Source organism: Telopea speciosissima, chromosome 10, assembly GCF_018873765.1.
Source record: "Telopea speciosissima isolate NSW1024214 ecotype Mountain lineage chromosome 10, Tspe_v1, whole genome shotgun sequence".
NCBI classification, from domain to species: domain Eukaryota; kingdom Viridiplantae; phylum Streptophyta; class Magnoliopsida; order Proteales; family Proteaceae; genus Telopea; species Telopea speciosissima.
The window spans coordinates 16,914,588-16,937,367 of record NC_057925.1 but is presented as its reverse complement, the minus strand read 5'-3'; the positions used below and the strand labels follow the sequence as shown (position 1 = coordinate 16,937,367).

The following is a 22,780-nucleotide window of genomic DNA, read 5'->3' as shown; positions in this document are numbered from 1 at the left end:
CATTCATTTTTCCTCATCCAACACTTGATGACACGCCTACATACATACATGGTTATGCATGAAACCTTAATTTGAGAAAGGTTTTCCTCGAGATGAATTCACCTATCCTTTTAAGATTTTTATTACTCATTCATAATGATATCTATCCCAAAATCCCATTAGTAATGATTTCTAATAAAATAATTATCTTTTGCCATTGGTGAAGGGAAACTTGGTCTTAATATTTACAATTTTATCAATCTTATGAGTAGGTTTTTCAATGTTTGATCATATATTTATTTTTGTTTATACTGGTGAATGTTCAACAATAGACCATCATCTTAAGCTTTTCAATGTATTTCACCAATTTTAGCCATGGTAGGATTACGTAATAATTCTGACCATTATATAGAGTCTAGGATTGGATTGACAATATGTCAAATTTCAAGATCTAATTTAGTCTAATATGTATCCTCTAATTTATTTTTCAACCATTTGTGTATGCCAATGTATCCTCTCGTAGTCTTTAGATTTTCAAAACTTCATTTTGCCACTTGGAGAACTTTGTTTAGACTAAGATTCGATAAATATGCTAAGACCTTTGAGATCTACCTATCAAAAAAATTGGAATCCATCTAATTTGCCATGTGACAGAAATTGGACTGTCCTAACAAGTTTAACACGACTAACACATCTTGGGTAATTTAGCCCATTTATATTAGTCAATTTCCCCATTTGCCCCAACTTGCTAGCTTCGGGCTCATTTCCTTGGAGGCATCCGCCCAATGAGTGCCCAATGAGGCATCCGACGGCTAGGCTGCCTAGCACACATCCTGGTGTGAGCTTAGGGATTTGTGCCAGCCAACCTAGCCATTGGATGTCTCATCAATTGACGCGTTCATTTGGAGAGGCGTCGGATCTGGGCTGGTGCTTTCATTTGGAGAGGAACCGGATCCAACTTTCTGTGGTCTGTAATCCTTTTGATTTTGATTTTTCTTCTTCTAATGATTGATGAGATTGTTAGATTTAAAATATATTTTATTTTATGTTAAGTTTCAAAATTTTTTGATTGCTTTGTTATGGTGTGGAGAATGACCATTTATGGGGTTTTAAGGCCTTTATGGTGTTAGTGGAGAATGAATGAATTTTAAGGTCATTCGCTGACCCTTAGTGAGGAATAGGGGGGGGGGGAGTGAATTTGGAATTAACCTCCAATTCATGTCATATTCATGCCCATAAATCTTATTCTTCAGATTTGGTCATAAGTGGATGGTTATTCTTGAGAATTCCAAGGGAATCAAGGATTGGTCTTGGCTGCTTTATATAAATAGCCCACGACGATGCTTTGTAAGAGAGCGTCTTTGGATACATGTTCGTGCCCATGCTTGCCAAATCCTTCAGGAGTATTATTCTCTCTCTCTCTCTTTTTCTTCTAAGTGTGTTAGAGGGTTCTTTGTGTTGAAGAAACTCTTGGCTCCTTCAAGGACTAGAAGAGGGCTAGCCGCATCTTCTAGTTGGAGGTTGTTTTATCTTGGGGTAGTGGTGCGAGAATACTCCTTGGCGTGGGAGAGACATCGATTACAGCAAAGCGTACACCACAAGTGTGACTTTGACTATCAAGCTTGTTCAAGTTGTTTGCGGGTGTGGTTACATCAAAATTCAAGCTTTGTGTTCTCATTTCGAATGAAAGTCAACAGCTTTGATTCTCTTGCTTAATCTATTGTATTGCAATTAGTGTTGTTTCAATTATTGTAAGGAATTGTAATACAATTACCAACAGATATTAACGAAAAAGGAAATTGGGGGTATCTGATTCAATTCAGTCAAGATGTATTAAGAATTTTTTTTTTGATAAAGAAACGAATTCAAACCTACTTGTCACTTGCTATAATTTGTAGCAAAATAGAATGCAACAGGTTTACAATAAGAAAATTAGTTATAACCTAACAACCCCTTGTAATATAATTAAAGGAAAAATAAAAAATCCTACCTTGACGGTTAGTTATAAGAGAGTCGATTGATGAGACAGCTAATGAGGCAATCAACCCCTTGATAACCAATATATAATAAGTTAGATAATCTCTAAGCTCTGTATGTAAAAACTAAGTGAAATGGATTTTTTTTGGTTAGAAAATGAAATGAAATGAATTGTAATAAAATGGCAAAAGAGAAAGGAAAATCAAGCTATTTTCTAGAAAATTAGTGTCAACATGTTTTAATTTAGTATAATTTATTTTTTTGGGAGCCACATGTCATTGTTAAAGAAAAACGACTTTTATTTTGCGTTCCATTGGTCAATATATTTTATTTAGTGTAATATCATTTTTAGGTATCGTGTGTCATTAATTAAAAATCTCTAAAAAACAAGCGATTGTCTCTTTTATTTTTTTTATGCACGTGTAGGGTCTCATATGCTTTTATATTCATCGATCTGATATCAATTTTAATTCCACACAATATATATTTTCTTTTAAAATTTGATTTCATTTCACTTATCAGAGAACCTTCTCTTTAAGAAATTCCCATATAGACGTATAAACAAGTTCCAACTATTTCCCATTTCCAATGTAGGATTAAAAGAGTTATTGCATATTTTGCTTAGTGAAAGCAAAACCAGAGAGATATTAAGTTCAAATCTTAAAGGCAACCAAACTATCAAAAGTAAAGAGGAAGTTTAAAATAGAAAACATTTATTTTGAAACGTAATTATAAAACTATACCATGAAGTACATTGTGTTTGATTAAACAATATTTTTTTGGTAAACAAAAATTCATTCAGATAAATGACATGAGATACACAAGATTTGGATATAAAGTACCAGAAACCAAAGAGTAGAGTATGACCATACTATCTTACAGGCCAATGACAAGGTGTTCCTAGCTAAGGGATGGGCAAAACCAGTGGATTCCCTAGAGATAAAATTGTATGCACAACATAAAAGACAAAAGGATACATTAAATATATCATTGGATGGAGAAGAAACTACCGGTGGAAGTGTGGCAGACAAAACCCTATACATGCTCACTTTAATGTTTGGCATCTTGCCTGATCCTAGAGTTCCCAAGTACTTAGAATGCTTATTTCAAGTCAATCCCAATCCTAACCTTTGATAACAAATTCCAAAATATCTGAGGAAGTGTGTTGATGCATTTGATGATTTAAGGTTATATATATGTATAGGTTTGAAAACAATCAGATGAAATGAGTATATGATGCAGGGTAACCATCGAAAGTAACACTCCATGTTAGGACACTTGAGCACAATCAAATGTCCAAAAATTCTCCCTCACACTACTCTAATGCAGGTTTCAGTCCATGGTATCAGAATAAATATCATTTAGTTTCGAAACTGATATTGTATCTAATACATATAAGTCCATATCGGTTGTATCAAATGTTTTTGTCCTCAAAGTTACTGATTGGATAACTTATTTTTATCATTTTACCCTCTGTCCATATCGTATCCCTAATCTACTATCGGCCATGTATCAATATCGATGTTGGCCAATATTGATACAGATTGTTGATACGGCCAACCCATACTGATTCCTAAAACCCTGCTCTAATGCCACTACACACAGCTTCGAGCTTGAAAACAACATTCTAAGCTGAACAAAGATTGCTTCCTAAATTTGTGATTTTCCTTGTATAAAAACTTTGTCCACAACAACAACAACAAAGTTTTATCCCTACTAAAAGGGGTTGGCTACATGGATCGTTCGAAGCAAAAATAAAAAAAATAAAACAAGTACAAAGCAAAGAACACAACCACTTCGCAAAATCCCACTTAATCCGAGTCGGCTACATGATTCCTTGCCCTCCAATCGACTGTATTTGAGGTCATACTTGGATACAAGATCTAAACTGTGCATGTCTTCCTTCATTACATCTCTTAGGGTCATTTTTGGCCTGCACCTATACCTCTTCCGGTTCCTTCGATTTGGATCAGATCACTCTTCCGTACTGGGGCATCCCAAAATCACCTTTAAACATAATCATGCTACTTCAAACAACTTTCTCGCAACTTATCATGTATCAGAGCAACACCCAACTCAGATCTAATCTGATCATCCTTCACTTTATCCTTCCTAATTTTACTACACATTCATCTCAGGATATTTTTTTTTTGGTAAAACATCGTAAGGAAAATTGTTGATTAAGAGAACCACTAATGAACACAACTAGTATTGACCTCGTTGTTGTGTTTGGCCTTTCCATATCATATGATACTCCAAGTCTCCAAGACATCGACCCTTTGGTTATGTAATATTATTTTTATAGACACCATTTGTATTGCTAGAACACTACTCCAAGTCTCCAAGAGTAAGACATCCTTTACACTTCTCTCATGACAAACTTAGCAGTAAGTTGACTTACTTTAAAAATCAGTAAAAGAAAATGAATCTGTATATATTATATTCACCTAATAATAAAATTAAATTAATAAATTAAACAGAAATTGTAACAAATGGTTGCAACTTTGCATTCATCACCCCCAAGAAAACCTCGTTCTTCTTGCTTTTATTCTCTTGCATTTCCTCTCTTCCTGTAACATTGTGCAGTATTTTATAGCGAATTTGGATTTATTTTTTTTTTAAAAAAAGCAAACAAAATATTGCACTTCATATTATGTATATGTTAGCGATAAGGATAATGGTTTATCCGTAACAACCACTCTTGAAGAGATCAATGGATCAGATGATAAGAGCACCTCAGTGATTATCCCTAAATCAACGCACAAGGCTGCTGTAGTTGTTGAGTTGCAATCCAACTCCTCCAACCTCAAGGATCGTGACCAAGTGGTAGAGTTACAACCCAACTCCTTCAAACTCAAGGATCGTGACCATGTGCACTCAAACTGTAATACTCACTGTACCCATCCTTATCACAGTGTTTATCCTTGTAAACTAATCATATCTATCTCTAAGCCTCTATATAAAGAGAGGATAGATGAAGGCTAGGAGTGTGGAAAAATAACAAGAGCTGTGGACGTAGGTTTCCAGTGAAACCGAATCACATTAAAAACGTTTCTGTCTCCTTCCTTCTTTCTTTGTTCTTCTTTAATATTTCTTCAGTTCAAACAGAATACAACACCTCTCTTGGTGGGAGGGGAGTTTGTTATTAAGACCTCGGCCAAGACCTTCTTGGCTGCAAATAGTATTCTTTTTGTGGAGGATTTTCTGCCTCTATAATGGAAGAGGTAGTGGTTCATGATGTCTTTTGCTTTCTCGAAGTTTAGACCTGCACAAAGTTAGTAAAAACGAGAACGTAAAAAAAAAAGGAGTCTTATGGTACGAGTTCTAAATGGTAAAAAATTGCAAACGGACAATAAAATAAAATGGCAAAAAAATAAAATAAAATGGAGAACAATAAAAAACAGAAGAAAACGGACGGTATAGGTTTTAAACGTTTATAATTAAAAACAAATAAAAAGAAAAAAACAACACTATTCTCATATAAATTGAGGAATTTTTATTTGAAATACAAGCTTCAAATGTCGATGTCTGTGTGTTGACCTTTAGTTGACGTTGATATCATGAAAAATGTAGTCCTTCACGTCATCTTTGTGCCGGTGAAGGAATCAAGCCGATCAGAGTTCGAGATAGATAGATATGGTTAGTTAAGTAGCCATTGTTCAATAAGTCCAAGATCTTAAAAAATGCCCAAAAAAAAAAAAGAAACGTGTTTTAAACGCGTTTAAAAAGGGTAAAAAAAGGGGAACGTGTTTAAAACAGAGTTTTATACGCATTTTTGCTAACGAAGGATCTGCATCATATACTAATTAATTGTTTTATTCCTATTAAAAAAAAATCTCTGTGTATACAAAAGTTTGTACAGAGTTATATCAGTAGTTATAACCTAAACAAGTGAAAAACCTATCTGGAGAAAGAGACAATAGAGGGCAGGGGGTCTTTTCACTAGGAAAGGGGAGAGAGGTAGACACAGGCTGGGCACCCTACAACTTACCTAGCCTTTACCCATGATACCATGTGAAAATTTGAATTGATTATTCAAAATCCAGTGATTTTCATGTATTGATGAAGGTGTATATACACAAAGATAATGGAGATAATTTCTCCTTTGACTAAGCTATTTGGTAGAGGGATTGTCTCCCTTGTCTATGCTAATTTGGGGATATGATTCCCTAAGCCTAAGCTAATCATATCCTTGCCTACCATTACAATATGAACAAAAGGAGAAGATAGGTGGATGAGATATACAGGTGGATGAAGATATAAGATGTACAGGTGAATGGTAGAACCAATAATAACCCATAACTTAAATCATTCTTTTAGGCTCTAAGCTTTATAGTATACCTTCCCTTGTCACACAGGAATATGCTTGTTGAGCATTTAGACATTCAATAATGTAAAATTTAATTTTGAAATTATAATAATACAAATATCTTAATTCAATCTAAATTTGAATTTGTTAACATTTCTTTTTCCCTTTAGCTGGGATAAGTGACTAAGTGAGGCAATTAAGGAGGTAAAGAAAAGGAAGCATCACCTTCCTTGTTGCAAGAGGCTTTATATAGATTGGTTTGCTAGTAATGTCTTTTACATAGCCAATCTATGAAATAAAATTTGTTAACATCATTCCATCCCCCCACTGCCCCCCTACCCCCCAAAAAAAAAATAAAAAAAATCAAACATTGAGAGAGAGAGAGAGAAAGAGACGTTGAATGGACATGCAATATGTGATTTTTATGGATAAACATAAACTTTTTTTTTGAATAACATTGATTTTTTTTTTGGTAAGAGGATAAACATAGATTCATTAATGCTTAATGGACACTTGAGTAATCCAAAAAAAAAAAAAAAAAAAAAAAAAAAAAAAAAAAGAAAAAAAAAGAAGAAGAAGAAGAAGAAGAAGAAAAAGAAACCCTTACTTTAGTTGTCTTAATAAGCAATTGATGCAGTAAAAATATAAATTATAAAGACAAATGTTAACATTCACAAAGGTAGGTGAACTTTGTCAGGGTTTATCAGTTGCCATGTGGTAAAAAATAACGGATATAATAATAATAATAATATTATGAATAGTAATAATAATAATAAAGAAAAAAAAATGCTATTTTGTCGTATGTTTTATGTGGTCCTTGCGTCCAGACACATGGCTATGCAAAATTACCGTAATATTTCCATGAAAAAGCAAAAATCCCAGAGAATGCAACAGTCATTTCATACAACCCCTTTAGACATGTCAGTCACCACACACCACCAGATAGTGTTCAATTTCTCTAATAATATCTTACCCTAATAATAAATAATGGACATGGATGTCTACTTTTATAAGCTTTTCCAGTGCAACATTTTTTTAAAAATATAATTTTAAAAAGCCAATCACGTAAAAGTTCCAAAGAAATGTGGATGAGACTGATTGCCGAAAAGGAAGGAAAAGAAGGACCATCAATAATCCACAGATATATGCCAGACAGTAGGGTTTGGATGGAAACAAGTCAACAATTTTAAGAGTTTGTCATCAAGGGAAGAAAGAGTTGTAAAGTTTGTGATGAGAAAGAATCCATAACAGATAGGAAACGTCCAAGAAAAAGAAGAAAACCGGGGGCCAAAGCCAAACATATCCACAATTGATGCAGACGTGGTTTGAGAGGATTAGAGGGCTCCACTTTGACGATTGGGTAATCAGTGTATACTTCCAAAAGCTTACGTTAGTGCTCTGTCAAATTCCAACCTCAGATTTATCCTTTACACGTCAAAGATAGCTATTTAAATTACAACCTTATTTTGGTTCACACACACATTTACTGAAGTTGTACGTACATGGTGACTGGACCTGCCACTCACTCCAAACCTGCAAAGTAACTTTCATCTTGGTCGAGTTTGGAGTATACTTGGAATACCAATCGGGTTTTGATTGGATCAATTTGTCTGAATTTGTTATATAAGGCAGAATTTGTAAGACTAATATGATATATAGTGATAGATTAATACATGTAATAGCACAACAAATGCAGAGAGACATGAATCAGAAAGAAGAATTTCAAACAACACGTACAGGAACAAGCACGAGCAGGTTGAGTTGAGTTGTATCTGACAGATACTCTTCTTAAGGTTTTAGATGCCCCACTTCTGCAACTGGGTTGATCTTGCACCTAGCCTTTCAAGATGAAACAATTCACTAAACCTATAGGTTGTAGAACCTAATACGAGTACAGAAGGATTCCAAAGGCTAGACTTTCACTCTGTTTTATAAGAAACTACAGTAGGAAAAACAATCTCTGGAATGGACACTTGCAAAGATAGAAAATGTTTCTGTTGTATGTAAAATGGCAGGCAAGACATGTTATATGTAGGATTCAAATACCCTTTCATGAAGAGGTATACCCATACATATACTAGTACCCTATACGTATAGGTCCTTACACGTACAAGTTCCAAAGGAGGGGTACCCTTCATGGAGGTGTGTCTATTCGTATACGTGTACATCGTATACAAATATGGTACACAAGGGTGAACTATATTTTAAATTATAAAAAATTTAAAACCAAAATGAAAAAAAATTTCTCTATCTAAAAAGAAGGTTTTGCCCACACCCACACCCCAACCCCGATCTCGGCCACGGCCACTGCCATGACCTGGCTCGGCGCGATTCAAAAGCACCCTAGGGAACTCCCACATATGTGAGAGAAAGGTGACTACCTCTCCAAGGGGCTCACACCTTTAAGAAACCAATCTTATATATAAGCCACTCAAGGTCCTCTCCCAAAACCCTTGAGTTTCAAGTTGTCTCTTGCACAAAAGTACACAACAAATTCAAATAAAAAAAGAGAGAAAAGGTATAAAAAGTACAAAAGGAAGGAAGACGTAAAAAACACTTTTTTGAAACTTTGACTAAAATCCATTATTTGAAAATAATATAACAATAGAATCGAATTAAAATTTTGAAAAACATGGTTAAGAGTCGTGTAGAATAGGTTAGGATAAAAAATGATGAGACTGGATCATAAATTATTCAAGTCAAATAAGATTTAGTATTTTTAACCCGAATCTTGACAGACTTGACGAGTTTAATTTTTTCTTTTAAAAATCTTTAAACTGATTCACTTAGTAGCTGAGTTGAGTAAAATAGTAAATCAATTCTCTAAAAAACATTAAGAAACCTTCAACTCCTCATCTCCCTTCTCTTATTCAATGGTATAAACTCAAAATGTATTGATATTTGTGATTCCTTGATTTTTTTTTTTTTTTTTTAGTTTTCTCATATTTTCTTTTGTATTTTTCTGTATTTTTTACTAATTTATACATATTTGTTACATTAAAAAATAATAAAAAGCGTGACTCGCCTTGACTAGGTTTGACAAGACTGAGACACTAAGTTTTTCTAAAAAACGAATCGAATAAAAAAACCTTGTTTTCCAACACTATGGTTTGGAGATTGAAATGTGATAGTTTTATTGAGCAGAGTGTGAAAAGCACATGGACTTGTCATTACATAACTTGACTAATCATGGGATGGATAGAGGTCAAATTATCACACACTCTAATGGCAAGGCTTTTCTGGCCAAGGTATTACCCACAATGTTGAGGGACCTTCATAAATAGGCAAAGAAACAATTCAGGAAATATGTGGAGATGTGTAGGATATCCTAAACAATAGGTAGCCCTTCAAGAGGAGGGTCCTTGCTCACAGAATTGAGGACACCAATCAGCTCTGTACAATCAGATTCGATTAAGACACTCTCAAGGCTGTCCCCCAACACATGAAGCATGCTGGTACGAATGGTAATGGTCTCACCTTGTAGAATAGTGGTAAATTGGAGTGGCTCAGAGACTGCTATCACTAAATTCCTACCTGAGTTCCACACAACGAAAACAATCCCATATTTAGCTCCATTTGATGATAATGAAGCATCACATCAAATTTTATACACAATCGAAGGAGGGGGAGACCATCTGAGAACATCTTGATTGGAAGAGAGGGAGTTATGAGGGTGCCACTATTGTGTAGAATTTGCACTCTAGAATTCTTTAAATGCGTTGGAAGCTAATGCACAAATATCAGCTAGCAATTCCAACTCAACAACATCATCATCCAAGGTGGAGCTGATATCCCCTAACCGCCGAGGGGCCTTTTGATAAAAAATGCTCTTTGAGAATCATCGTTGATAGCCGTGGAAGAAGAAGTCTAAACTTTTTGCTCATTTCTTGGGTTTTGGTGTGAGGGTGTTGGTAAAGTAGAGTTTACGGTGTAATTAGCTTTTCTAGGTTAAAGGACCAAGGTGCGGATGTGGGTGGGCCTAATGTGAATGAGACTTGCAACGTTATATATATATTTTGGGAAAAAGATCTTTGTACGGGAGTGTGGCCTACACCAGCATTCTCATGTGTCTATCTCTCTTTGGTCCCATGTGAAAAGACACCTCTGCCCTCTTGTTTTGAGGAGAACGATAGACACATGAGAGTGCTGGCGTAGGCCACACTCTCGTACAGAGAACTGCTTCCCATATATTTTTCACCATGTACACACACACACATAGAGGAAAGAACTATATAAGCTTATGGGAAAAGTTTTCATACACGGCTTACATGTGAGAGGGTGGGAGTTTCAAGGTATTAATTGATGGGTGGGGGTTTATGATTTTTCCAACTCTGTGAGAGGGGACACGACAGGGCATGCTTATACGGCCGTGTATGAAAACTTCCCCCTAAACTTATTATTTATATTTAAAATATTGATATTGATTATGAGGAGTTATTGTATTGATAAATATTTGGGTCCGTGCGTGGGAACTGGGAACAGATGAACCCAACCCCAACCCCCACCCCCCCAAAAAAAATAAAATAAAAATCTAAACATATAATAATCCCCGCCATTAGAGTCTTTGTTAATACTTGACCTAATTATAAATTTTTGGTCTATTCGAAGAATTAGCATAGTCAGACGACTAAAAATAAACTGGAGTAATTGACTAGTTATTTATTTATTGAAATTTGGCCTAGTTAGCTCTTAGCGGGTCGTTGTTCCCAAAAACGTATATTAATGCGTCTGCCGGGAGTCGAACCCGGGTCTATTGCTTGGAAGGCAATTATCCTAACCGTTGGACTACAAACGCTTTGATATAAAAATATAAAATATTAAAAAATATTAAACATTTTATTGCAATACTCCTCGGTCACTATAATTAAATGTCAACTCATCCATCAAACTTAATTTTTTTTCATGAGAAATATAGTTTAGGGTCCAACGCATACGCTGTGAAGGGCTTTAATCATGTAGGTTAAAGTTTCTTCTCCTCCCTCTTCCTTCCCAAGATTCTTATCAAGCTTGCATGTCTAAATTTTTCACTTTGATGGAGTGAAAATCTAAGGCCTTATATCATATAGGACTTTATTTTATAGAATGTAATTCCATTAAAGGATTTGTTGTACCTTGAGTTCAGCTTTATGATAATGTTTAACCAGCTATTTCATGTAAGAGAGGGCTCCAGCTTGAGAGAGATAGAGAGAGAGAGATCCAAGTTTTGCTGAATCAAAACACCCAGTGGGCCACAACACAAGATAACCTTTTGGCCTGGGAACAGGGAATTTGAAAATGATGGGTATAAATTATAATCGAAGAAAACACATTCCCTCTATTCGCACATAAAGTTAGGAATTGGATTTTCATTCCCATGATGCCCATATTATAAGGTTTTTATGAAATTTCATGAAATCAAACGAAATATTTGGTTTCACAGGCTGTCGAAATGAAACTGTCTGTGATATTGAAGAATTGCAATGTTTTGACCGAAATGGCAAAATTTCAATCATGTTTTAAACTTTTGGTCTCGTTTCAATCAAACCCTTGGTATAAAATGCATGGTTTTGATCGAAATATCATAGTTTCAATGAAATTTGACCATGTTTCAAGTTTCGGTATTGTTTCGCTAGTTTCGAGTATGAAGAGGGAAACTTCCTAGAAAACCTCAGTTTTTTTTTGTTATTTTGTTAGATGATTCTCATATAATGAACCATGAATAACATTTGACAATGGGAGTCTCTGAATGACGGTTCTATAGGTGTATTTAGAACTTAAGTACTACTTTTAATTGCCCTTTGTCTTATTTTCAAAAGGTTTTTAAGATAGGATTATAAATGGGTTTTCAAAAATAAGTTGAAAGTGACATAACATTGTATCATTATCAAAATGTGTCTTTGTCATGTACATTTTTCGAGTATGCATTTGAAATGATACTATTATCCTCATTAGAAAATGAAGATAAAATTATCATACCCGAAGGATAAAAAAGTAAAGTTACAAATTGTTTCACACCTTGAGGGGTGTCAATAAGAAAATCCCTCAGATAATTATGAAATGATTTTTAATGTAATGTTTGTTCATTCATAAAGCATATTTAGTCGTTTCAATTGAATTATATTTATTCTAGTATTAGATTTTATGTATAATACAACATATTACGTACACTACCAACCTAGAGTCCAAAGCCAAACTACTACATTGTATGTGTTTTTTTACAATCTAAGAATCTAAGGGTTTTATGTTTAAATGAAACAAAATCAGTTTCCTAGAAGTTTTAGGAACTATTTTGGCCATTTGGGCTTCAAAACCATCAAGCGAAATAAAAGACCAAAATTTTACTACTTCACAAACTATTTTGGCTATTTGGGCCTCGAAATTATGATCGAAACTGAAACCTTAAACCTTGATGACGTCCCACCGTTTGTTGTCACCATTTTTTTTAATGGAAGTGTAATCACAGAAACCACATACCAATCCCAAAAGGTTAACCGACTTTCAGGACTGTGGAATGGCGGATATACACAACACACACCACACTCACACACCCGATGTGGGACTAAACCCACACACCCCTTCTTTTTTTAATGAAAGTGTAATCACACAAACCACACACCGTTTGTTGTCACCATTGTTTCCTTGTTTAAACTACTAAAACAATTTAATTACCTTAAAACATATTGAAATAGTTGAAAAGATGAGAGTGCACTCACAAATAATCTATGAGGTACGCCTGCGAGCTTAGCTATAAAGCCAAGTCAATACTAAGCTTCCTTATGTAAGCTCATTAGCTATAGGAGTAAGTTTCCCTCCATCACCCAGTATATGGAAAACCACCATCTTAGGGTTCACAAACCCTTTATAGGTTTTAATAATTCTCTAAATTATCCTCTCGATACCCTTTCCTGCCCTCTCCCACGCCTTGGTGAATGATATCCCATTCAATGTGGCTGAAAGGAAACTCGGTCCTTAACTGTAAATGCCTGGAAACCATACTTGATCATCTGGTTGAACCAGAAATGGTATTAGATTCAAGAACTTTATCAAAACTGGAGAAATTCAGCTGGTTTCATAAAAAGAAAATATGTCATTTTTAAACATTCCTTTGCTTTATGGTATTTTGATTTGGTAGAGCAAAAACTGTCCTTTTAGTAATTGTTCCTGAATAACTTATGCCGAGCTATGGTGGGCTGGGCCTCAGCCCTGTATGGGTCTCATATTTAGCTTACAAGCAGTAAGTACCCTTTGGAACATAGTATCCTTCTTTGAGATTATAAACCTTTGAGAAAATAGGGTAATTTTTGGGCCTATATGGGGTGTTTTTTGTACGACAACAAACTCAACCTTATCCCAACTTAATGGGTCGGCTACATGGATCCAACAACACAAAGTAGGGAAACAAATATCTAAACAAGAAAAGCGAGATGAAGAGATGGCCAAAATAGGGATGGGGGGCGAAAAAAAAAAAATGAAAGATGAAAGTAAAAGGAAAGAAGTACAACCCAACAAGTTAGGAGAAGCTCAGCTAAATGAGGTGTGCAACATGGATCCTTGCCCTCTAACAAGCTCTATCCAAGGTCATACTTGGGACAAGTCCTAGACAATGCATGTACTCACAACTTCTCCTATGGTCATTTTAGGCTTGCCCCTAGCTCTTTTAGCTTCTTCAATTGGATTTCTTACTGGAGTGTCCCTAGGCCTCCGCTGAAACCTTACCATCTCAAACGACTCTTTCGGAGCTTGTCATTGATCGAGGCACCTCCCAAGTCAGCTCTAATACGATCATTTTCATACACAAACTTCTTAATATGACACTTCTTAATTGCCTAGTTTTCCCGCATATCCATCTTAACATCTTCATCTCTTCTACACATAACTTCTTAATATGACACTTCTTAACTGCTCAACATTCTACTCTATACATCATAGACGATCGAACAACAATCCTATAGAACTTTCCTTGAAGCTTTAAAGGAATACATCAATCACACAGTACTTCAGACACACCTCTTTATTTCATCCATCCCACTTTAATTCTCTGTGAAACATCATCCTCTATGTCACATTCTTTATTAATGATTGACCCCAGATATTTAAAATAATCACTTTGTGATATTTCTCTTTCCTCAATTTGCACCATGTCAGTATCCATCACAGTGTGACTAAAATTACACATTATATACTCCATCTTCGTTCTACTGATCTTAAAGCCTTGTTTCCAAGGTTGATCTTCATAGCTCTAAGTTAGTGTTAATCCCTTCTTTTGTCTCATTCACCAAAATGTTATCATCCGCGAAGAGCGTACACCATGGGACCTCGTCTTGAATGTTCTTGGTTTGGTCGTCCATAATAAGCATAAATAGATAATAGCCTAAGGCTGTTCCATGATGTAACCAAATCACAATTGGGAATTTCTTGCCTTGACCTCCCACAAATCTTACACTAGTCACCACGCCCTCATACATATCTGTAACTACATCCACATATTTACTCAACATTACTCTCTTCACTAGAATATGCCGAATTAAATCTCTAGGTACTCGGTCATAGGCTTTTTCCAGGTCAATGAAGACCATATGGAGATCCTTCTTGCTATCTCTATATCTTCCATGAGCGTCCTCAATAAGTTGATAGCTTCTTTTGTGGATCTACTTGGCATAGAACGAAACTGATTCATCGAGATATGAGGTGCTTTTTGTACTCCCATTTAGAATCTTGCTATGGTATCAGGTTGTTCAAGTGCCCACTAGATTTTAAGCTGTGAACCACCTAGAAACTCTGCAAAGCAGGGCCATTCCATCCACACACAATATCTACAAAGTGTGAAACCAATGTCACATTTCTCAAAATTAAGATCCATGAGAAAACATAGTCTATTGACTCTATTCCATCTTCTCTTATATTTATTTTTATTTCAGTTATTGCTCTTGGACATTTAAGCCTACAACAAAGACTGTTCAAAGTGGAAGATTCAATTACATAATTAATAAATCACTGTCAACACAATAACATCATTTGGGTGAAGGGATACCCAATAAAAACCACCAATACCGTCCTACATCAATGCATTTTCTTCTTCCAAAGAAGAATGTAATCGAAGTGAAAGGTTCAATTACAGAATTAATAGATCACTGTCAACATAATAACATCATTTGGGTGAAGGGAGAAACTACTCATCCTCCAATACTGTCCCTCAGAAACACATTTTCTTCTTCCAAGAACATTGTAAATAAAGACAATTAGTTTGGAAGCTGGGATTTGTAGATGTCAAAACAAGACTTGCCTGTGGTAATTGGGCACAACCTCAAAGAGAATGAGTAGGGAACTGGAGGAATTAGATACTTATCATGGACACATGGGGTCCAGCTGTCATCCCCACCCACGCCCATGTGCTTGTGGTCAAGATGCACCTGCAACAATACATTTTCATAACACCACTGAGTGCCATAGAATACAATGAATTTGGCAACTTAGCGCATTAGAACCAGGAACACAAGGATCATGTGATTCCCGTGGTCATTCTTAATCCAATCATTAAAAATTACATCTACCACTATGATGGCATTTCTGGTTAGAACTCAAAATGCGGACTATTAAATAGAAAAAAGATACTACCTCAATGTCGTTCCCCTTGACAAGTTTTTCTTTGTGTGTTGCCCTGTCAAGCTCTGCTGTGCTGTAGTAACTTGCATTCAGTTGCATAGGTGGAGAAGTTCCATAAATGGAAGAAAAAATTCCAAGACCATCCTTGTTTTGAAATGCTGCCCATCTGACATCTGCTCGACCTGAACATTCCACAGGAACGATGTATGGCACGTGCATGTCATCCACATTCTGCTCATATACCCCTACATGGGCAGCTTCTTTTCTATCAGGATAGCATTCAAATGGCCCTCTTCCGTACCACTTGATCTGGTCCAGTGATTTGTCTATGTGAAATTCAACTCCAATACGCGGCAACGGTGGTAGATCAGATCTTGGTTCTGCTTTGCAATCCACTATCACATCTCCACTACCATATATAGTGTAAGTTACTTCAAATTTACAAATAGCTTTAGATATTTCAGATTCAGAAGTGTTCTCCTGACTCTTTGGGATACCAAGATAGACCACCGTCACTTCCACAATATGATCAGTCATTTTCTGTAAACTACACCTTTCAGTATGAAAGAAAATATTATCAAGTAAGGCAGCCTTCCACTTGGAAACATAGCTACTTGAACCTCCCCCCTTGTCATTATCTGTTGGTGCCCTCCAGAAGCATGGGAGTATTCCCTTACTCATTACAGGAACTCCTTCAACCTGCCGATCATCACAACATTTTAGAAAACAATTCTTTTGTAGCAAGGAAAGAATGTTACCAGATGTGACATAAAATGGCATTTATACTAAAGGATTAATAATCAAATGGTGTATCAAGAAGCTGTATCAACACGCCCGGATGTTAACTGAAGGGTGTTTCTTTCCTTCTTTCATGTAGAGCTGTCAACGGGCTAATTTTATCCGGATCAAGATCTGTATCAGCCATTAAGCTAGATCTAGAGTGCCAATATGCAATCCAACTGAGATCCTTCACATTTACTGACCTAAAATTATTAATTGAACTAGATAGGAATACCTTTTCCTCTCATAACTGTCTAAAATATAGGGTAATTGTTGCAATATAAGTTTGCTCATTTGAGCAGAGGCACCTTTCGTGTTTCTAATTTTCTTTATATATGTAATAACATGAAACTAGCTGATTGGATATCTGATTACCAGATGATACTAAACTGATTGGTTATCAATCCACCTGTAGAAGTATGTAGGATTTCTATTGGACATCAGATGCTCAGTCAAATAAATGGTATGAAAGATGAGTATAAACATTGTTAAGAGTTAACACGGGGTATTTCGAGTATATAGTTCTGGGTAAGGTATTTTATGTAATGTTTAGTAGTAGGAAAGTGGGACTTTGAGGGGGACACTAATACAATGTGGAACGAGATGTCTGCGTGCATTAAGAAAGTTGCTAAAGAGGTCCTAGGGGAATCGAAAGTAATACGTCATTCCCCTAGGGAGGCTGGGTGGTGGGATGATGAGGTCCAAGCAGCCATTAAGACTAAGAAAGCTAGTTTTAAGTCATGGTAAAGGATTAAGGATGTAGAAGATCTAAAAAGGTATAAATCTGCCAGAAATGAAGCTAAGAAGATTGTGGGGAAAGCAAGGGCAAAGAAATATGAAGATCTCTATAAAAATCTGAGCACAATGAAAGAGGAAAAAGTTATCTATAAGACACAAGAATGAGGGAAAAGATCAGTAGAGATTTTAACCATGTTAGATGTATTAAAAGTGAAGATGGTAAAGTCCTAATAAGGGATGAGGACATCATGGAAAGATGGAAAGGCTATTTCTATAGCCTACTTAATGAAGAAATTCAGAGTTATAGTGGACGGGAAGAAGGCATTATGCATCTAGACACCACCTTTTGTAGGTATATACGTAAAATTAGGGTTTCTGAAGTAAAAGAAGCCCTAAGAAAGATGAAGATAGCCAAGGCTCCAGGCCCAAATGGGATCCCAATAGAAATGTGCAGGAGCTTAGGAATCTTTGGCTTATCTTGGCTAACTAAGCTGTTTAATGAGATTATGAGCACTAGGAAATTCTAGATGAATGGAGGAAACGAAATTCACAATCAAAGTAGAGTCAGAGTTAATATAAAAATCCGAGAGACCCAACTCATCACACAATAGAAGACCATCCTTGAGAGCACGTAATTCAGCCACTGAGTTAGTGTACTCACCATAAGAGGACCGGGAATGACACACCTCTGGTGTACAAGTTATCTTGTCCACGGTAAACGTTGGGTAGCCAAGTGCAGAGCGGATAACTGGTTCAAGCATCTAAGTAGTAAGCCCACCCCAAGATGAGTGCTCTCCCTCTTGTATTCTCTTCATTGGGAAACACACCTCCCACATCATCTGTTGTCTCGCATCCATCGGGACGAGTGTTGCGTGTCACACCCCGGCTCGGTTTATAAGGGCCAAGTGTGACTGGATGTCTCAGACACCCAATCAACCCACCAGGATCGCAAGTGCAGTGTTCTACTCGCAATTTCATTAACAATAATCAGAATTTAAATGCAGCGGAAGCAGTTAAATAAGGCAATAAGACAATAACAAAGAGGAACTAGTGATAACATTATATTTATATGAACATTTATGTACAAAGAGTTACATCGGTGATTCACAAAAGAGTAACTCCAAAGCCCCAAAAGTTATATTCTATAACTACTACAAAAGTGATATAACCAAAAAGAGAAAGATGAAGCTTGATCAGTCTGGAAGATCAAGAGAACACGCAGTCATCACAGGAGCACGAAGCATCGTGCTCAACCAAGATAGGAGTATTAGCTTCATAAGCAGCAGGAGAGTCCTGAGAAGGAGGAATCCCCAAAGAACCAGCAGCAGTAACAGAAGCAGTTTCATCTGAAAAAAAATAAGGATATCCATGGGGATGAGCTCTCCACTGAGCCCAGTAAGGGAATGCACGCATACAAACACAATAATTCATGATGCATGTCCTAGTCTAGCATGCTCCTAACACAGATGCTAAATCTCATGAGGTTTAAGTACTACTGTGGTAGATGCTAACCTCGGTCCCGGAACTAACACATCGGTCACCCGAGTGAAACCATTCTACCATGGTGAGGACCCACTAGTTCGGCATGTCACCAGGCAGCCCAACTAGCCAGACCCCCTAAGACCAACTCTGACTGTTTATTCCCACAGCGGAGTACACACGCTAACATGGGACAGAAGATGGCACCCCGGCATTTTCCCTTCGGCTGTACCACGGGTTGTCCAACACCTTTTCCCTTGTTGGTAAGGGATGTAGTACTGGGTAATGATCAACAACCTAACCCAGTGCAATCTATCCATGATGATACAGGTATGAAGAGCTGAATTATAAGGTACAACATTCCACCATCAATAATTTAACAATAGTAGTAACATCAATGCAATGCAGTGCAAGATGCCAAATGCAGCCTAAATCATATGCATTCTAGTGCATTAAAAACACAAGCTAAGAAACTATATGCATCAGAGTAGTTTCGATGATGCATGATATGGCATTCAGCACAATAGTAAATTAAAATGTCAAACACACCCAAATTAAATTCAAACTTCCCTCACCTTTAGTTATAGCTTAGCCTATTCAAATAACCCTCCAAGAACCTAGCAAAACAGACAAGAAACAGCAGAGACAGACCTAAAGAACACGCAAAACATTATCCATTAGGTCCTGAGATGGCCCAAAGTCAAGGCCCATAAGTCAGGGTCATAAGGGCACCAAAATGGGGAGCTGGATGCAGACTTCCAGGGAGCCGGTCGACCGCCCTAGGCCTGCAACAGCATCCGGCTGCTAAACCAGATTTGGGGTTTTTGCTCCTACTGCTTGGATCCTTACATGCATGGATTCAATTGCAGGATTTGGGTTAAATTGAGGCAGGTCAACATAATTCCATAGTTTAATTTTTAAAACCTTAATTAAATTGGGGGTTTTGACTAATTAACCTAAATTAGTGTTTTAAAATCCATTAGAACTTCATGGTTTAGCTGTAATTGCAGAGGAGCAAAAAATTCTTAGCTTATCTTAAGGTCTGAACACTGTTGAGTCCAATTCAAGGGTCACAAGATGGGTTTTGACATATAAAACCTATAATTGCTAAGGTTTAATGGCAGAATTTTCCATAAAGGTCATGTAGAGACAGAGATTAGAGAAGATGAGGAAGAGGACAACATAGATTCATGGCTTACCTGAATTCAGAAGTGAAAGCAAGATGGAGACAGCCTTCAACTATACAGCTCAGCCTCTAATGGAGGTTCCAAAGCTTAACTCCAGGTATGGGATCCAAGCCTTCAAGAACAACCCTCTCTTTTCCCTTCTTCTTCTTCTTCTCTTTTCTCTATTCTTTCTTTCTTCTTTAAGGCTGGAACGAAATTCTGGTTCCTCTTCTCTTTGTTGGTGAATAATGAATAGTGTAAAGAGGGTTATATTTATAGAAACTTAAACACTAAGGGGCTATTTGATCATTTTGAGTAAAAATTACTTTTAAAACTGATTTCTCAAATAGTTTCTAACTAGAATTCTGTATTTATTGCTTTATTCTAACCATAGAGTGATGTCGGGTAACCTTAGGTATAATCCGAACACGGGTAACTGTTAGGAACAGGATTTCCCACTGGGGGTGTGGGTCCCACAGAGGCAATTCGACTAAAACACCCTTCTAACCCTATTTGGTCGTACAAACATTATATAAATACATTTAAATCATACTTACAATGCATTTAATTTAGGGAGAGACTCTGCATGCTATTCAGGCAGCAAATCTGGCACAGGTAACTCCGGTGCGGGGTTTGACGGGGGTCCTCTGACTCCAGAAGGGCAAGCTGGGAAGAATCCCTGGAATCCTCCATAGGTGTGTCGAGTATTTCATCTGTGTTCTCGACCGATGCAGCCCATAGCATCGATGCCAACATGGACTCAGAGCTGGAACATGAAATCACACAAGTTCCAAAAAGTTTAAACTTATTGCGGATTTCACACTCTACCCCCCTTATTAAAATTTCGCCCTCGAAATTGACGTACCTGGGAGATCGAAGAGGTGAGGGTATCTCTCTTTCATCAAGTCTTCTCTTTCCCAAGATGCTTCAGTTGTAGAGTGGTTACTCCACCTGACTTTCACAAAGGAGATAGTTCGATTCCTCAGGTTATGCTCTTTTCTATCGATAATCTCTTCTGGTACCTCTTCATAGGTCAGATCAGCTATAAGCTCAGCTGGTTGTTGAGGTAACAGATGGGATGAGTCAGGGATGTATTGTCTCAACATAGAGACATGGAACACATCGTGTACACCGGCAAGTGATGGGGGCAGTGCAAGCTGATAGGCCACTGCACCAACCTTAGCTACAATCTCATATGGGCCGATGTATCTGGGATTTAACTTTCCTCTCTTCCCAAATCTGACAACGCCCTTAATTGGAGACACTTTCAAGAATGCTTTTTCTCCAACCTTGAACCGTATGTCTTGCCTTCTTCTATCTGCATAGCTCTTCTGTCTGGACTGTGCAGCCTTGATCTTCTCTCTTATCAGGTCCACCTTCTCGCAGGTCTTCTGAATCAATTCAGGACCCAACATACGTCGCTCTCCAACTTCATCCCAGTACAATGGGGTGCGACAAGTTCTCCCATACAATGCCTTGAAATGAGTCATTCCGATAGATGCTTGGTAGCTATTAAGCCTATTATTATAGGCAAACTCAACTAGGGGTAGATGCTCATCCCAACTGTCACTCATCTCTAGTGCACATGCCCTAAGCATGTCTTCCAAAGTCTGGATAGTCCTTTCTAACTATCCATCTGTCTCGGGATGATGTGCTGAACTATGGCTCAACTCGGTACCCATTGCTTTCTGTAGACTCTTCTAGAATCTTGATGTAAATCTAGGATCCCTGTCTGACACAATATCTACTGGCACTCCATGTAGTCGAACAATGTTATCAACATATAGGTTTGCCAGCTTATCCATGGAATAAGTGAATGAAGTGGGCTGTTTTTGTCAATCTGTCAACAATTACCCAAATGGTATCCATACCCTTCTTAGTGCGAGGGAGACTTATGACAAAATCCATTGTAATCTGTTCCCATTTCCATTCCGGTATAGACAATGGCTGTAGTAATCCACCAGGTCTATGTCTAATAGCCTTGACTTGTTGGCAAGTTAAACATTTGGAAACAAAAGCTGCTACATCATTCTTCATTCCATTCCACCACAGGTATTGCTTCAGGTCTTTGTACATTTTAGTACTTCCTGGATGTATAGACACCAATGATTGATGTGCTTCTTTCAACACCAAGTCTTTTAGGTCATCAACTGCAGGCACACACAACCTACCTCTGAACATGAGGACACCACTTGGAGTTAAGGTAAAGTCCAAGTCTCGCTGTCTACCTTCCTTGATTTCTTTCATTATTCTTTGAAATTCTTTATCAGAAGATTGAGCTGAAATGATTCGTGCTTTAAGTGGAGGTTCCACAGTTAATGCCGCTAGACCTTCAGTGGTATTTCCCCTCACAAAAGTTATGTCCAGATCTTTGAACTCTTTTATTAGATGCTTGTTCAGATATATCATTTCTGTTGACCAGTCTGGTAACTTCCTGCTCAGAGCATCAACCACTACATTGGCTTTGCCTGGATGGTAGAGGATTTCACATTCATAGTCTTTCACAAGTTCTAGCCATCTTCTCTGTCTCATGTTCAATTCCTTCTGAGTAAAGAAATATTTAAGACTCTTATGATCTGTGTAAATCTCTATCTTCTCTCCATAGAGGTAGTGTCTCCACATTTTTAGTGCAAACACAACTGCTGCTAATTCTAGGTCATGTGTAGGGTAGTTTTTCTCATGGTCCATTAGTTGTCTGGAACCATCGGCAATGACTTTCCCATTCTGCATTAACACACAGCCTAGACCTGTCTTGGAGGCATCAGTATAC

At 37.0% G+C, this 22,780-nt stretch overlaps 1 protein-coding gene and 1 non-coding gene across 3 annotated transcripts in view; both read right to left on the bottom strand.

Moving 5' to 3' along the window:
* Nucleotides 1–10,988: 10,988 nt before the first annotated feature.
* TRNAG-UCC lies at nt 10,989–11,060 on the bottom strand. The gene has a single exon. It is a non-coding gene; the product is annotated as a tRNA-Gly (tRNA).
* Nucleotides 11,061–15,056: 3,996 nt separating this feature from the next.
* The window catches only part of LOC122641718 (beta-galactosidase), a 126,609-nt gene continuing 118,885 nt past the window's right edge, over nt 15,057–22,780 (bottom strand). Inside the window, exons 17-19 of one of the 2 annotated variants that reach the window (XM_043835008.1) lie at nt 15,860–16,546; nt 15,458–15,654; nt 15,057–15,330 (exon numbers count right to left, since the gene is read on the bottom strand). In XM_043835008.1, coding sequence (XP_043690943.1) covers nt 15,484–15,654; nt 15,860–16,546 — 858 coding nt within the window. In that variant the 3' untranslated portion in view covers nt 15,057–15,330; nt 15,458–15,483. The other variant, XM_043835007.1, reaches the window with a different exon arrangement.